Below are 17500 nucleotides of genomic sequence, written 5' to 3' on the forward strand. Positions count from 1 at the left end.
ATTTCTTTTGAAGCTCCTTAGTTTAATTGTATCAGACCTTCCTTCTGTTCCATTAGGTCATTAAACATTTAACATGAGATTTTTCTTCTTCTGTTTCATTAGATCATTTAACATTTTATTTTTTCTGAAGGTCTCTATGTCAGATTTCTTCCTGTTCTCACCTTCCATTCAGCTCCTTATCTTACCTGAAGCTATGAGTGAGTTTCTGTGATTTTGTTCTTTAAATCCAACAGCACCATACAGGGACTCCTAGTGATCATGTGTGCTCAAGTGTTGAGTGAGAACAGGAATAAATTGTTATTTCCCTCTGAAAGGTCTTCTTCTTTTTCTATTTATGTTTCTTGTCTCACTTTCTCCACTCATTCAGAAACAAGGTTGGCAGTGGTCTCGTCTTGTTCCTCCTTTGTAATGATAAAAATGTCCAATGTGTGAGTTCTCATATAACAGTGATCCTTTTTCACTCCCAGGATTATCTTAGACCAGTTCGAACGCATCCGTGAAGGCGACCGATTTTGGTTCGAGAATAACAATAACAAGTAAGTTTTCAGGAAGGAAGTAATGAGATGAATTATTGTTGTGTCATTTTGTCACGTGTCACTTTCATCTCCATTGAATTATTGCAGTGTCATTTTGTCATGTGTCACTTTCACCTCCATCTGTAACTTTTCTCCTGGACCAGGTTGTTCACACCAGAGGAGCAGGAGAGGCTGAGGCAGACCCGGATCATTGATGTGCTCCTGACAGTCACAACTCTCCTGCCAGAAGACGACATTCAGCTGGACCCCTTCACGGCTGTGCACGACAAGAACCGTAAGTCTTCTACAGGTGACTCTTGCTTCACACCATATATAGAAACTTACAGGCATTATATAAACAGAAATTACATAAAAGAAATTGTGTAAACCGACTCAGTTGTATTTGGAGGCATGTGAAAAATTACCTAAACTCCTGAGGTGTAATATGATGATCCAAGAGACTGTTCCTTTCCACCACGGGTTGATGGGGCTAAGAGTGATGACCACCTGCCTGCTTCTGTATTTCCCCAATGTGTATCTTCAATTTTTTTCAAGAGGGAGGTCCCAAGACACCACCAATTTTAAATAATCCTTTTGGCCCTTTTCTTTAGGAACTGGCACTGGTAAATTTTTGTTGCCCTTGGTCAGTACCCCTCTTACATAAAAGTAGTGTGTGTATTAATTGTCCTTCTTGATGAGGTGTGTTTATAGATGTGAGTGAAGTGTGCTGTATCTATATTCATTGTTCTGCCTGATGGGGTGTATTTTTAGGTGTGAGTGAAGTGTGCCTGAGAGAGTTCACCTTGGAAGCCCGGTGTACACTGCCCCAGGGGAACACCACTCGATGCCAGTACTTGCCTCAGATCAATAGTGTTAATGCAGAGAAATGCACTCCACTTCACACCTACGACTACTTTTCCGGCTCAGAGGTCTCTTACATCCTCACTTTCACCTTGGTCCTGGGAGCCTGTGTGGGTGAGCTTCAATACTATGTACAGTGTCTGATGGTGTTCAGTTCCACGTCCTTCATGAGCTAACTCTGGACTCTTCCTTTGAGAGGGGAGTACCAAGACTGCTTGAATATATATAGATTGTCTGGCAGTATTCAGTTATATGCCCTTCATGAGGTAACTCTGGACTTCTTTATACTGTTTTCTTTGAGAGGGAGGTAGCAAGATAGCTTGAATACATAAATTATTTGAGGAGTCAGTGTTTGAGGTTTTGTGAGTCATACTCCTGATATTCTTTATGTGTCCGTTTTCCAGCTATGTTTGTGTGGATCATTGTGATGAACAGAACGCTGGCGGATGACATGACGCGGGACACTCTGAGGAACATAGCATTACCTGACAATGTTCATAAGGCAAAAGGTAAGGCTATATATTGTACTTTCTACCTTCTATCACCCCTAGTCTGTCCATCTCTCTAATGCAAGAGTTAACCAGTATTCTTAATCATTCATCCCTTTTCTGGTAAACTCTGGAACTTCCTAAATGCTTCTGTACTTCCTCCTGTGATTTGAACTCTTTCAGGAGTGTGATTTCAAGACATTTATCTTCCAACTTTGGATGATCCTTTTGACCTTTCTCTTTAGGGACTGGAACTCTTTGTGGGCTTTTTTTTCACTCTTTTGTTGCCCTTAACCAATGCCCCATTTACCTTTAAAGCTCTGAATGTTTCTTGCACACACAACTTTGTCAGTCCATGCATTCCATTGGGTGATTGCTCTGTCAGGAAAACTATATTTCATCACATCTTTCTTTGCTTTTTTTTTTTTTTGTACAGTTTCTTACTGTGTCTTATTGTGTTTTCATAAAAGATCATGGCATGTTATAATTCAGTAATAACTCAACAGAGAAAGTGACAAGAATGAAGAGTCGCTATGTAGTGCTGGAGCTGGACAAGGCCATCAGGCACCTCCAGGTGAAGAACATCCAGCTCAACCTCCTGAGGACCATTGACCTGAACAACGTGAAGGTGGTGACAGTGCGTCACCTCAAGGACTTCCGGGAGCTGATTGTCACTGTTGCCAACCATTACGACCTGGTCAGTGGGCTTCTGTATTTCTTCCTTCCTGTGACTTTGACTCTTTCAAGAAAGAGGTTTCAAGGCACTTATCCTCTAATTTTGGATAATGTTTTTGATCTTTTTTTGAGGACTGGCATTCTCAGTGGGCCCTTTTTTTTTTTTTTTTACTCATTTTGTTACCCTTGGCCAGCAATCCTCTTACATAAAAAACAAAAAACAAAGAAAACAAAGACTGTCAGTCTCAGGGCTCATTTTCTTCAGCAGTATTGATCCTTTTTTGGCACCAAACACCTAATCTGTGAACCAAATAGATTGGCTAAAATTAAAATATAGAATGGATGAAGAGGAACTAGAGATGTGTTTGGTATTGACAATTCATGTGCTTTGAAACCTGTGATTTCTTTTCATCTCTTGTGATCTCTTCCTTCAGAGCCTTGTGTTTGAGGGTGCATCGCATGGCAGAAAGTTCTTTGAGGACCTGAAGGATTTCTGTGAAGATTTGGATCTTGACCTCAGACACAAACAGGAAGGTCGCCTCTCCATAAAGTTTGGAGTGACAACCGTGTATGACCGACAGAAGAAGCTGGCTGAGCTGTGCCGCTTTGTTATGCATCACGTGAGTTGTGGTGACTCTTTCCACGTCAGGTTGTGTGTGCTGAAGTGTGATGCACACTCTGGGATATTCTTGAGTGAAGTGAAGATTTCTGTAAACTTAAATGTTATTGTAAGCATGTGGTCATTGTTGATGCATTCTCTTATGGCATGAAGACCCATACACTTGGCAGGACAGTCTTGTGCTCCACCCTGCCTGTGGAAATAGGACAGTCTTTTTACATCCATAAAATATACCTTATGCCTTGGTGTATAAAATTAGGAGCTTGTATAGAAGTAAAACATCTAACTAAAAAAATGTTTTCTTTGCTTAGACTGTCTATAAAGAGAAAACTCCCAAGAAAGTGGAGCAAAATAAGAGTTTTTTCATCGACATCACCTTGGATGAATTGGCCAACGAGCTGGGAATGGTGCCTGAAAACCTCTTCGTAAAGCAGGTATTGTCTTCATTCCAGTGAGAGATTCTAAAGAAAATGTAGTTTGTTGTAGTATTCCTCAAGAAGAATGAGTGCAACTCCTGATGTTGTCTGTTGTTTGTCAGCTGTTCCGTCGCATGGACACGAACAAGGATGGCTTCATCACTGTCAAGGAGTTCTGGGATGTGATGGAGGTGCTGGCAAAAGGAAAGCCTGAGGAGAAGGCAAGACTTGTGTTTGACATCTACGACATCAATCAGTCCAACTTCCTCTACACAGAAGACCTTGTGAGGCTTATCCAGTATGTTGAAGTTGAAATAATGTTTATTTCACTACATAACAAACCTTTCCCTTCATTATCTTTTAGTTTCTCATGAATTCTGATTCAATCTCAAAAACTCAATTTCTTTCTCTTTGTGTATTCTTGGTTTCCTTTCTTTGATTGTCATACAGAAATTAACTACTTGAACCTTTACACCCTGTATTAGAAAGAAAACGAGGGAGGGAAGAAAAGAGGGCAGTCTTCCTCTCTTCCATCAAACAGTCTTGTAAAGAGAAAGAGGGAGAAGAGTAGAGGCCATTGAAGGGAGAGATAAAAAAAATTAACTACTTAAAGGTGAAGCTAAAATCTTTTTGTACCCTGACACTTCTGTGTGCTGCAAGTTCTGAAGGGACGTGTGTCCTTGTCTCTTGTACGACTCAGGTCCGGCTGTGGGTATGATAGCACGGATGCAAAGTCATTGGCAAAGGCAATGATGAAGTCAGCAGGAATGTTGAAGGACGAAGGCATCAGCTTTGAGAAGTTCAAGAACATTGTCCTTCATCCGGGAAGCATCTTCCGGAAAGTTTCCCTTCACATCGGCAAGGACAGACAGTTGACTCGCTCCTTCAGCATTGACAACTTCGAGTCATTCAGGGGACGTTTGGAGAGTGAGACAGGAGATACCAAGGATGATGACACTGACTCTGCCTTCTCCCAGTGGTACAATGGCTGGATCAACAGCATAGGAAGCAAAATACAATATGTCTTCTGGCTTGTGCTGTACACCATTGTCATGTTTCTCATATTTGCAGAGAGAGCATACTTTTTCTCGTAAGTCCTGTTGTGTTGCCTTAGTCTTATGCTGTTTTGTCATCTTTATCTTAAAAAGTTATGTTTTATATTTCATAATTTTCATAAGTAACTGCCTTTCTAACATGAAACAGTGTTTGAAATCAATCATGATGAATGTCAGTAAAGTTCCTTATCCTGTATTATTTCTTCATGAGTCAAGTACAGCACCACTTCAAGGAAATCATCTCTGTTGCAGGGTGTTGTTGCAAATTTATATTATGTGAAATAGAAGTTTTTTGGTGCCCTTGAATTGTGTGAGGAAGGTTGAGTGGAGTGAGTGTATTTGTTCCCTGCAGTGTGGAGCGGGAGCACAGGGGCCTGAGGAGGATAGCAGGATATGGAGTGACAGTGACTCGAGGAGCTGCCTCCGCCATGATGTTCACTTACTCCACGCTGATTGTCACCATGTGTAGGAACCTGTTTGCTGTCCTCAGGTGAGGTGCAGTCAGTATTGTGATAGGCTGAGATTCTCTCTTGAAATATGTAGCCGAGACCAGCCAGGCTAAGATTTAAATACAGGTAGCATAGGCCAGTACTCCTTGTGTCTTTGTAGAAACAAATACTGAAGAGGGGAGGCCTTAGTCTCCTTGTTCTGTGCCATAACACATAGGGAATACCGTGACATTTCTCCCTACATATCCACAGGGTAGGAAATGTGGTTGAAGACTAGATATATGATATGTAGTATATGCACTTAAATTGACACATCCCTATTGCAGGAAAATTGCCTCAGAAGAGAACAAAAGATGCATCAACTAACTAATGTGTAATGTGTGACAACAGATCCACCTTCCTCCAACGCATCATTCCTTTTGACCACATGGTGGAGTTTCACCGCTACATGGCGTCCTGGGCATTGGTGTGGACAGTGGTGCATATTGTGGGTCATGCCATCAACTTTTATCACATCTCCACCCAGACTGCATCTGACCTCACCTGCCTCTTCCGAGATTTCTTCAGGAGGTCAGGATTCACTGTCTTAGGTCATTCAATGTTAAGTTGTGAAAAAAACTTCCTACATTGGAATATTGAAGTAATGACAAAGGTGAGGAGAAAAATGAAAGTAGTCCCAGTAAATCCACACCTGTCATGAGTGTTGTGGTGTGAGTTGCTCTTGGTCCTTATGACAGCACCTTCCTTCCAGTACACATGTGCTTCCCAAGTTCCACTACTGGTGCTGGGAGACCATCACAGGCCTCACTGGTGTGCTGCTCACCCTCCAGACAGCTCTCATCTACATCTTTGCTTACTTTGGGAGGACAAACTTCTTCCGTCATTTCTGGGTGACTCACAACACCTACCCCATCTTCTATGTGCTGTTTGTCCTTCATGGGTCAGGGATGCTGGTGCAGGTTAGTGCAAATGTGCTACATTGTGTCCAGTTGCAAATGTTCTGATTAGACAAATCTTTGTAGTAATGTGACAGGTCCTTAGCCTGTGCTTCCCTCTCTGATTGGGGAGCAGTAGAAGAGAGAGGGGCTTGCTGTAAGTTTATTTCTGTTTGCTTTTATAACAGTGTTTGTGGTGTTTTGCAGCAGCTGTCTATGCCTCTGAAAAGGTCAAATGTTATAGTTACTTAATATACTTTATTTTTGTCAGCGACCTTTCTTCCACTACTTCTTCCTGGGGCCATGTTTTCTCTTCCTCCTGGACAAGCTGGTCTCCATCTCCAGAAATAAAATAAAGATTGACATCATCAGTGTCGCACAGCTGCCATCTGGTACGTTGACTGAGATTTTGACTTGCTTTGTTTGGAACTTTTCACTCCCATATCTTGTTGTGCTAGAATGATGAACATCTAATGAACCCTGAATTTTAGTATTATATGTATTTTGGTCATCATGATGGTAATGATGATGATGGTCATCATCATCATTATTGCCACTTGATTGACTTTGAAAATCAAGACTGTCAGTCAAGTCTTCATGACATGGATTTAATTTATTAAAAGAACTTTCCTGCACCAACAGACGTAATTCGTCTAGAAATTCGACGTCCGCCCAATTTCAATTTCCGATCAGGCCAGTGGGTGAAGATTGCCTCAACTGGCATCAGCGGACAGGTGAGTGCACTGCAGCAAGCCTGGAGGACCCACACCTCATCACTGTGCCCTGGTCCAGTGCTGTCTGTTCCAGCGCATTCATGACAAAATCCCCCAGAGGAGTAGCCCTGCAAGAATCTTTACTTGCACCTCACTCCTGTCTTAGTATTCATTTTATGCTCATTTTCAGGAGTACCACCCCTTCACCCTGTCCTCAGCACCTCATGTGAAGAACCTCACCCTGCACATCCGTGCAGTGGGACCTTGGACCAGGAAGCTGGCTGAGGTTTATGGAGACAAAATAGGCAACGAAAAGTATCCTGAAGTGAGGAAGAGCTTGTTCAGTATTCTTATTTCATACTTGTGTCATCAGGCTTGTGTACACATGTAGGGGACAAAAGTGTGTAGTGATAGAAGGCTGTGTGTAGAGAAGCACTTCTTGATGCCTTCTGCCTTGTTTGTGGCTGAAATATTGTACTTTTGATTGATATTCACTGTCAAATTTCCCTCAGTCTTACAAGGCAATAACTGTTCTTCAAGCTAGTCATCATTCCTCAGATTTACATGGATGGTCCGTTTGGCGAGGGACATCAGACATGGTGGGACTATCAGGTGGTTGTTCTGGTGGCCGGTGGGATTGGTGTGACACCCTTTGCCTCCATCCTGAGGGACATGGTGAACCGGCTACAGAACTCTACCAAAATGATGCGCACCAAACAGGCAAGATCCTTCTCTCTTTTCTGAAAGTCTTCTGGTAAACACAAAGAAAAAGCAAATAATTTTCACAACACAGCATTGGTACTGCTTTCCTTTACCAGGGAGCATGATGAAAAAGCAATTTTATTCAAGGCATAATCAACCTTTTATTACTCTACCAATGAACAAAAAAGGACAAGTTTCATTCAGTGGATAATTGCTCTTGCTTTGGCTTGCCATTCAATTCAACAAAATTTGAACCTCAGTTGACATTGTAGTAATTGTAATTGCCACAGAATATCTTGGTGATTCGTGTTGGGTGCCACTTCAGTTTCTGTCATCCTCTGGTCTCCTCAGGTACTGTTTTTGTGGACCACGAGGAGCCAGAAGCAGTATGAGTGGATGATTGATATCCTGAGGGAGGTGGAGGCATCGGACAAGAACAAAATCATCAGGATCCACATATTCATCACTCAGTTCAGGAGCAAGTTTGATCTGCGAACCATCATGCTAGTGAGTTCATTCTTCTTCTCACTCCCTCTCTGGAGCTCTTACTTTCTCTTCAGCTTATCTAAATTTAAGTCTTGTTCTAATGTTGTTCTCTTTCACATGTTCATGTTCTTCAGCTTGTGTGAGTACTTAATATTTTTTTATTTATATATTTTTATTTTTATTTATTTGTTTTTATTTTTTCTTACTATTTGTCCAAACACTTGTGCTTGCATATGCACTTTCTTTTGTTAGGTGTATTTTATTAATAATCTGCTTTTTTTTCCTTCATTCACTTTATTTATTCCAACACTATTATTTGGAACATACAAGGCATCTTGTGCAAAAGCGGCAACCTGCCATTTTTATAGTTTTGAGAAAATCACATTAAAGGAAATTTTCAAAATTTTGCCTGTAACTCTGCAATTCATTGATGGATTTCATATATATATATATATATATATATATATATATATATATATATATATATATATATATATATATATATATATATATATATAAAGTTTAAAACAAAAGAAAATGTCCATAATGGCAAGAATCATGCTTCCTTCCAGGATGAAAGTATAAATTGCTGGGGCTACGTATTCAGAAATTGTATGTTTTGGGGTATTTACCTTTTATTTCTTTCATTATTTATGGATTGCTTTTGATGGTTACAGTCATTAAAGATAACTTTCATCAAAGGACATTTGATTATGTAAAAGAAAAATGTGTAAAAAATGGAGTCTCATTTTCAGAGATCCCAATATATTATGAACCCTTTCCTGCATATTTATAGACCACATTATTGTACTGTATTTAACACTACACAGCACTCGATGTCACTCTGATGGGAGTAGGGAAATAATGCTCCATCAGCTAAGTCACACACCTCTTTTAAAGGGATTGCTGCACTCTACATATCCTGTGCTGGCCGGGTATATAGATAGAGAGATAGATTGATTAATGTATTTATTTATTCACATATGTATACATTTTTATGTGTGTTGCAGTATATGGCTGACAGATTCTACCAGTCTGAGTCTGGCATCTCGCTCTTCACTCAGCTCCGTGCTATCACTCACTTTGGTAGACCAGACTTTGATGCCATCCTCAGGACTATCAAGAAGAAATGCAAGGTGATTAGACACTGTTTGTAACACCAGAACTGGCTATAAGAGGAGACATTTTACCAGGGGAGAGAAAGAGAGAGAGAGAGAGAGAGAGAGAGAGAGAGAGAGAGAGAGAGAGAGAGAGAGAGAGAGAGAGAGAGAGAGAGAGAGAGAGAGAGAGAAAATATCTTTATATATACCTGACTGACATTCTCCTTAAAGTAGCTCATTTATATTACTAGGATAAGGATGGCCTGCTCTGGGAGGACATGGGATGAATACTACAAAATGTTTTATCTTATTTTTTTCTGACATTTTTTTTTGTCTGAAGTTGCTCTTTTTATTTATTTTCAATGTTACTATTTTTTTTCCTGACATTGCTCTTTCTTCCTCTGACCTCTTTTTTATCCCCTCTCTCTCGCTCTCTCTCTGATGTTACTCATTTTATTTACCTATACTCACACTCGACTCACACACCTTTCTACAGGCAAACTTGATTGGTGTGTTCACGTGTGGGAGCCCTGGACTGAGCCGCTCTGTTGAGGAAAGCTGCCGTGAGATGAACAAGTCTCCTGATGTGATATTCCGCCACTACTACAAGAACTTCTGAGGTTGTGTGGAGGACTTGTTGCTGCATCCCAGATACTAGTTGGAACATATGGAACCGCAGCAGGTTGGTTTAGGGCCATGTAGTTCCTAGTTAACCTAGGACCATACTCTGAAACACTTCTGCACTATATCTCCAGTACATTTGAAAGGCTCTAGTTGAAGTTACATGGTATTTTTGCATTATGAATAGGAGAAGTAGTCTTGAGAAGTCAGCTAATCATTTCTGTGGGCTCTGAAAATAGTCAAAGTGAGAGAATAAAGCACTTTTTAGATGTTCTTATCATTCTAATGGCAGATTAACAAGATTTCTACATTATTAACAGGAGAAACACTCTTGAGAACCTAGCTAATCATTGTTGTGGCCTTTGAAAATAGTTGTGGTGAGAGAGCAAAGTGTCTCAGAATATGAAGCCTATGTAACATTGAGTCTGTATGTGATTCAGTGCCTCTTGCAAATTTGTGGACCTTATTTTTTTTAATTTCTGGACCAGTCAAAGTGAAATGGACCAGGATGAGATTGTGTACCCTTAAAAAATCTAAGTTAAAAAAATGCAAATTTCATGTTTGTTGAATAGAGATTTGCATGTATACTTGTGTAGCATTATTAAATTGTGCTGTATGCACAATTGTGTAGTGATATTGTGCTGTATGCTTGTACTGTGATTGTTGGACTGTATTGTATTGTACCAGCTTGTGGTGTTCATATGGTGTATACTTGCACTGTGCATGTTGGGCAGTGTATTGTATCACCTTGTGGTGTTGCTGTTGTTCCTTCCTTTGATTTAGTAACAGTCTCTTAAGAAAAGCTGACACTCAGTAGATTATTAATTAGCACATCATAGAACCTAAAAGTGAATGTAAGTACAGCATGTTACTTGGCGATTTATTAGAACAGTTTGTATGTATGTACTTATAGCAGCCCTACATGATTGTCCTTATCAAGTGCAAGAGTATACAGTAATTCCTACAGTATACATCCCAGTTTGTGTATGGCATGTCTGAATGTTGCATTTGTCCAGGTATTTGAGGGATTAATGCAGGGATTCTCAACTTTTCCTCCATCATTAATCCTCACAGCTTGATGTATTTCTCTATTTACCCTCTTACTTCCATACAAAAAAAGAAAAAAAAAATCATGGCCATTCCTCTCTACACACACACACACACACACACACACACACTCTCTCTCTCTCTCTCTCTCTCTCTCTCTCTCTCTCTCTCTCTCTCTCTCTCTCTCTCTCTCTCTCTCTCTCTCTCTCTCTCTCTCTCTCTCATTTTACAAAATAAAACTTAATTTAATTCAATTATCAGGTATATCAGTTATTTATCCCCTGCCATGTAATTTTTTTTTTATCCCCAGGGTAAATTTACCCCTGGTTGGGAATCACTGGATTTTTTTATGGAGGAACAGAAAATTGTTCTGGTTTGTTAACATTAACATCAGTGGCTTTGCTATATTATGTGGCACACCAGTCTAGAGTGAGTGCCTTGGGAGGGGGACATGTAGAGAGATTAGATGGGATGAACCTGTTGCTTTGGTTACTTAGCCTTTAACACAGTTGTATCAAACTTTAACTTAAATGCACAAATCTATTATTTCTGTAGTCAAATCATGTACATTATTGCTAGTGGGCATGGTAACGCAAGAAAACTCAGCTGTCCAGTGGTGCGATTAATGGTAAACATGCGAGCGAAATTAATGTTTTCCACTGGCCGCTAGACGTGCCACCGTGGCGGCGTGAGCAAAAGTTTACCATTGAGTGGATTATAGTCCTTGATCACAGTCACACGTGTTGTCCATCATAGCCTTGCAGGGAGTTGACCTCTGCTATATCGACAGGATGGAAGGCCGTGAAGCGTGGAGAAGAAATATGACCAGTGCGGTATAAACAGAAATATGTATGGTGCCTGAAGCAGATGAAGTGACGATTTTATTCTGGAACGCGTAGCTTAAAACCCGCGGTAATGAGCACAAGGGAGTGACTGATGGCAAGCGTTATGTAGAGCAGCGCGCCATGTGTCTACATCAAGGCGTTAACTGCAGGCCCTCCTCCCAGGCTGCACGAAGTCTCCAACAATCCAATCGACTGGCTGGCTGGCTGTTTGCAGAAAGTGCCCGTTCCGCCCATCACAAATACTGCATCTGAGGGCGGGGAGCGGCACTCCCTTGAGTTATGGCTTGGCTGCTACACGTGCTGCTGCTGTGGCTTGTTCTGTGCGTGGCGGGGCAGGTGGGACGGAGCAGGGAGATGCACTACACAGTAGTGGGCAAGGGCCGCTGCGGGACACCCTTCCTGGTGCGCACAGTCTCACTCGTGTCCTGCGCTGCGCTGTGTTCAAGCGGTGGGTGGAAAGCAAAGGGCAGCTTGTGCGTGGGAAGCACCCATTATTTTGTTTATGCACTTTTGTTGAAAGAAAGAACAGACTTTAGTCTCTCTCTCTCTCTCTCTCTCTCTCTCTCTCTCTCTCTCTCTCTCTCTCTCTCTCTCTCTCTCTCTCTCTCTCTCTCTCTCTCTTTCTCTCTCTACATGAACGCATTGGATATGCACTCCAGCAAGCACTATTCAGAAGTCAAGTTATAGTTGTCTGCATTCCCGAGACTGGTGTGCGACGAAAGGAAGGAGTAACGTGTGACGTGATGGTGACTTTCAGCTGTAACGTGTGGCGCCTTCAGTGTGGGCCTGCAGGGGGCGGCACGCGGGGACTGGGCCAGGAGGACGTGTGAGCTGGTGACAGTCACTTCCCTGCATCCGATGCTCATTAATGACCCCCTCTACCGGTGTTACCTGAGGAGTAAGATTCGTGTGGTATTTCTTGTGTTAAGTAAAATATCTACTTAGGTCTGGCACAGGGAGGATGTTCAATGCATTATGTCAGTGTGAGTGTAAACCGGTGGAGGTGATGGAAACTAACTACATAATGCCTATTTTTGTTTTTTCCGGACCAAATTATCACATTTGTTATATATATATATATATATATATATATATATATATATATATATATATATATATATATATATATATATATATATATATATATATATATATATATATATATATACGAGTATATATATATATATATATATATATATTACTATAATATATATATATATCACGGAGTATATATATATATATATTTTTTTTTTTTTAATTGTCTACGCACACCATTTCTTCTGGCAATACAATATCGCGAGCACGCGCGCGCGCGTGTGTGATTTACCTACGGTCGTCTGCTGATCACCCAGCCAGCCGTTCCCCTACGGAAAGGGCTCAGAGCTCATAGTGACCGATCTTTGGATAGGACTGAGACCACTTACACACCAAACACCGGAACAGCGAGGTCACAACCCTTCGGGTTACATCCCGTACCTACTTCCTGCTAGGTGAACAGGGGCTACACATTAAGAGCTCGCCCATTTGCCTCGCCGCGCAGGGCTTCTTGGTTGAGCCAAACATGCTAACCACTACACAACGCGGTGTGTGTGTGTGTGTGTGTGTGTGTGTGTGTGTGTGTGTGTGTGTGTGTGTGTGTGTGTGTGTGTGTGTGTGTGTGTGTGTGTGTGTGTGTGTGTGTATACTAACCTAAGACTCTCTCTCTCTCTCTCTCTCTCTCTCTCTCTCTCTCTCTCTCTCTCTCTCTCTCTCTCTCTCTCTCTCTCTCTCTCTCTCTCTCTCTCTCTCTCTCTCTCTCAGACGAATCTATCTCCGCCAACGTCATTACAACGTATCGCTCCATCAGCACACCACTCTTTACTACCGTTACTACCCGTACTCCCCACCTCACCACTACAACCCGGGTCAACAATACTGCTGATGCTCGCCTCACCACTGTCACCGCTACTTCTCCCCGCTCCAACACTGCCCGCGTCAACACTACTGATGCCCGCCTCACCACTGTCACAGCTACTACACTCCACTCCAGCATCACTGCCCGCTTCAACGCTAATGCCACCTTTCTCAACACGACATACCAGTCTTAATAGGAGGAGGAGGAGGAGATTAGCACGTGTATAGTTTAGCCACGCCAGGACCCCTCTGCATCACCCAAGAAAACCTGTTTGAATTTTGGTTGGAAAGGAAGGAAAGATACGTAGAAAGAGAATCAGTGTACCTGTAGGTGAATAAATAAATATGTTGTGCTAAGTATGGGTAGTGTAGTTACGATGGTGTTACTGTGTATTATTGTAAGGTGTATCAAGGCATGCGTGTGAAAGATACACATAATATTGTGATTCATTTATTATCATCACAGTCACACAAACACAGAGTAACAGTAACAACTCTTCGGAGATTAACAAGTATATCCATCGGTTATCGGTTGGCCGATCAGTCAGTCGGTATCGGTGTATTTAGACATGTATTGTGTTCGCATCTTGCAACGCTCTGGACTTCCCTCAGGATTGTTTTGAAAGACCACAGGAGTGATTTGTCGACTTCTCACGGGTGTATTTTCCTACTGATAGTGTTAAATATTTGTTTCGCTATCATCAGAATCACGAATACTCTCCTGGAAACATTAATTTGTTCAGGCGTACTGAATTTTTGTAACATTTACCAGCTAGAATCATGGGAACACTTGGAAACCTTAACTTCTAGAGCTTGTTGGAAGGTGCTAAATCTTTGGTAAACAATCACCAGGAACATGCAAACGTTCACAGAAAACTGGTAAACAATCACCAGGAACATGCAAACGTTCACAGAAAACTGGTAAACAATCACCAGGAACATGCAAACGTTCACAGAAAACTCTAATAACATCTGTTAGTAAGAGTCGAGACTGAAGCACCAAAAATCTCAGAATGCGGCTCTTGAGCGTCCCACAGCGTGCTTTACAGGAGGCGGTGGGTGGGTGGCAGTGACAACAGCTGTGGTGGTAACGATACATCAACAAAGGTATTGTGACAGTTAAGCCTCCCCCGAATTTTGCAAGTATGTTTTACGATATCCCAGAACCTGATGCCTATTTCCAGAGGACCTCCAGTAGATCTTGAACCTTTAATGGTGACGACAGTGGTGACAGCAGTGGCGGTGATAACAATGCATAAGCAAAGGTATGGTGACAGTTTTATGAGATCTCAGAACTTGATGATGCTGCCGCAGTGAGTCATGCGTTCCCCACTAGATCTACAATATAAAAATCACTTCAACTACTCGTTAAAACCTATCGTAGCCGCTGCTGGATTCCCCGTCATTGAGACCCGCAAGGCGACGGTCAAAGTCAGTTCTGATGGTGAGCACGCCCCTCTTCAGCAACAGCATTCCCGCGAGGCCCACCAGCACCAGAGTCACCAGTACCGTCACCACAACTGTCGAGGCCGTGGGGGTGCCGCTCTTAGCCAGGTCTTGAGTCTGCTGGCACGCTGCGGGGCGGTTAGTGCTGCTGGGCGTGCCTCTGGTGCTGGCCTGGTTAGGGAAGCTGGTGACTTTAGTGCTCTTGGTTTTACTAGTAACGGGGGTGGTGGTGGTGGTGGTGACTTCACTGCCAATGTAAGTGGTGGTGGTGGTGGTGGTGGTGTTACTGGTGGTCTTATTGCTGTTAGTGGTGTCCCTTCCCCCAGCGCTGGTCCCCGCCTGTATGAGAGGAATAAATACATAGGGAGCATCAGGAATCGCTGCTATTATGTCATAGCAGAGGCAGTGAAGTTCTATGATGGAGAAACAAAGAGAGAGAGACGTCCCTCACTCGCTTACTCAATGCATACTTAGTCTTACAAAATTCTGCTTTACGTTACCCATCCAGCGTTTCAATGCCCCAGATACATACTGTACAAGCATATCCACACTCGTATCTATGTGATCCACTAACCGTAGGGGGGATGCAGGGGACAGGTGAGGGTGATGGGGGCGGCGGGGGTCTGTGGCCGCAAGCCGTAGAGCTAAAGAATACTATCAAAGCCTCCTTCACCACATCGGCCTTACCGCGGCACTTCTTCTTGTTCTTCTCGGCGTCCTCAATGCAGGCAGCCACCGAAACCTGCAGCATACTAAGAGAAAGAAGGAATGCAACGGTCATTTAACGTAGCTAGTACATTTAAACCTTATGAACTGTATGGGAGTTTAGTATATGTGGCAACAGTGGAAGAGTGCATGCTGGGAGCTGACAAGTTTCCCCCTCTGTAGCGCTTCTCTCAGCAGGCGCATTACTGCCCAGTACTAGAGATTCAAATGAGGACTATTATCAGAGGCCACAGAGGTTATTAGCTGTATTTTCATAGTGTTTCATTTATGGTTGATGCAAAATTCTTGTTAAACTATCACTGCAGCATGAAATGGAGAGCAAAGAAAGCAGTTGTTATGTAGATCAGCCAGTAAACAATTTGGATTCTAATGAAGACCATTTTCAAAGGCCGCAAGGGTGGTTAGCCGGGTTGTCAAGAGTGTTTCTCCTGTCACTAATTTAAAAACTATGTTAATCTGTCACTGCTGTAGACCCTTAACTCTTTGCCCTCTCACCACGACTATTTTCAAAGGCCACAGAGATTATTAGCCGGGTTCTCAAGAAAGTTTCTCCTGTTAGTAAAATAAAAATCATGCTAATCTATCATTTAATCTTTAAAACGCTTTTAAAACCCTTGTATTTTCAACTAAAGCCTTTTGAAAGTAGTCGTGGTGGGGAGCAGAAATGTTTCAGAATACGGGCCGATGTGTGGCAGTGGTGGTGGTGGTGGTGACTCACTTGCACTCGTGGAGATCAAGCTGAGTGGTGAGAAGATCCGCCACGTGGGTCAGGTTGGCTCGATCCTCCACACACGTGATGAACTTCTTGAGGCGGAAACAGTTCGACTCTTGCAGGAGATCTGTTACCACACACACACACACACACACACACACACACGTATCATTAGTAAATCACTCCTTGCCTCAACCATTAACGAGTCACTACTGAAAGAATGATGAAAGAGAAAGAGAGAAAAAAAAAAAAAAAAACTAGGAGGGATAGATGTGCCATACCAGTAATTAGGTCCAGATCCTCGTCATCCACACACAGGTGGGAGTACACGCCCTCCAGTCCCATTAACCATACTTGGAAGGTGTTCAGCCCATCAGACTCCGAGCACGATTCTATGATGTCCTCGCAGCAGATCAGGGCTTCACTCATGCTCCTGTCAGGTAGTGACTGAGATTTAGAGACTTCTTAATACCACTTAAAGACATCTAATACCACTTAAAGGCCTCTAATACCATTTAAAGGCCTCACAACCACGTAATACCCCCATACACCCCCACACAACATACAAGCAAAGGTCGTTGGCGTCTCTGTGGGTGCAGTTCTTGTTCGGGGTTGGCTTGCCTAGGTTACACAGGAGGTTGTCATTCACGTCGTGGAAACACGTGTCGGCCTCCTCGGGATGACAGCCGTCCACGTATTCCTTGTCCTCGTACTCATCAAAAGTTTCGCAGTACCCTGGCACGTCTGGGAAGAGAGAAGGGGTGGGTTTATGAAAAGTCTCGGATAGCCGTGTTACGAGGTGGGATGTAGTTTTGAGTCTTTTTCCATAGTTTTTTTTATTTATATATATTTTTTTTATTTAACTGCTATGTTCATTTGTTTATCAGTATTCAGGTGTGATGAAGGGTGTTTTGAATTGCTAAGGCTTTCAAATAATTTGTAATCTTTTCCTTAGAGTGTTTGATTGCTCTGCTTCGTTCATTTGTTTTTTCGATATTCAAGGGAGTTTACAATGGATTTCAAATACCAGTGCAGTTTTTTTTAAATTCTTTCGTAGGGTGTTTGATTTCACTTTTTTACTTGTTTCGGTATCAAGGTGCAACGGAGTGATTTGCAATTAGTGGAGGAATAGTGGTTAAAAATGCAATTTCCTCATAACTGGTATTGATTTACTGGGTATCTTCATCACAACACCG

At 42.2% G+C, this 17500-nt stretch overlaps 2 protein-coding genes across 2 annotated transcripts in view; one reads left to right on the top strand and one right to left on the bottom strand.

Annotated features, from left to right (window-relative positions):
* Positions 1-10936, top strand: part of LOC135091251 (dual oxidase 2-like) — a 20994-nt gene extending 10058 nt beyond the window's left edge. Inside the window, 19 exon segments of the mRNA XM_063988713.1 lie at positions 468-536; positions 680-810; positions 1287-1490; positions 1781-1885; positions 2371-2561; positions 2974-3159; positions 3470-3592; positions 3697-3872; positions 4275-4664; positions 4982-5119; positions 5469-5648; positions 5830-6037; positions 6285-6405; positions 6656-6747; positions 6917-7051; positions 7285-7446; positions 7780-7935; positions 8925-9050; positions 9511-10936. Of these exon segments, the coding sequence (XP_063844783.1) occupies positions 468-536; positions 680-810; positions 1287-1490; positions 1781-1885; positions 2371-2561; positions 2974-3159; positions 3470-3592; positions 3697-3872; positions 4275-4664; positions 4982-5119; positions 5469-5648; positions 5830-6037; positions 6285-6405; positions 6656-6747; positions 6917-7051; positions 7285-7446; positions 7780-7935; positions 8925-9050; positions 9511-9633 (3016 nt within the window). The 3' untranslated portion in view covers positions 9634-10936.
* A 2922-nt stretch (positions 10937-13858) lies between these two features.
* LOC135091254 (uncharacterized) overlaps positions 13859-17500 on the bottom strand; it is a 4770-nt gene continuing 1128 nt past the window's right edge. The window contains exons 2-6 of the mRNA XM_063988721.1: positions 16871-17048; positions 16586-16737; positions 16311-16431; positions 15441-15618; positions 13859-15205 (exon numbers count right to left, since the gene is read on the bottom strand). Coding sequence (XP_063844791.1) covers positions 14789-15205; positions 15441-15618; positions 16311-16431; positions 16586-16737; positions 16871-17048 — 1046 coding nt within the window. The 3' untranslated portion in view covers positions 13859-14788. The remainder of the gene's footprint in view (positions 15206-15440; positions 15619-16310; positions 16432-16585; positions 16738-16870; positions 17049-17500) is intronic.

The sequence above is a fragment of the Scylla paramamosain genome, chromosome 37 (assembly GCF_035594125.1).
Source record: "Scylla paramamosain isolate STU-SP2022 chromosome 37, ASM3559412v1, whole genome shotgun sequence".
NCBI lineage: Eukaryota > Metazoa > Arthropoda > Malacostraca > Decapoda > Portunidae > Scylla > Scylla paramamosain.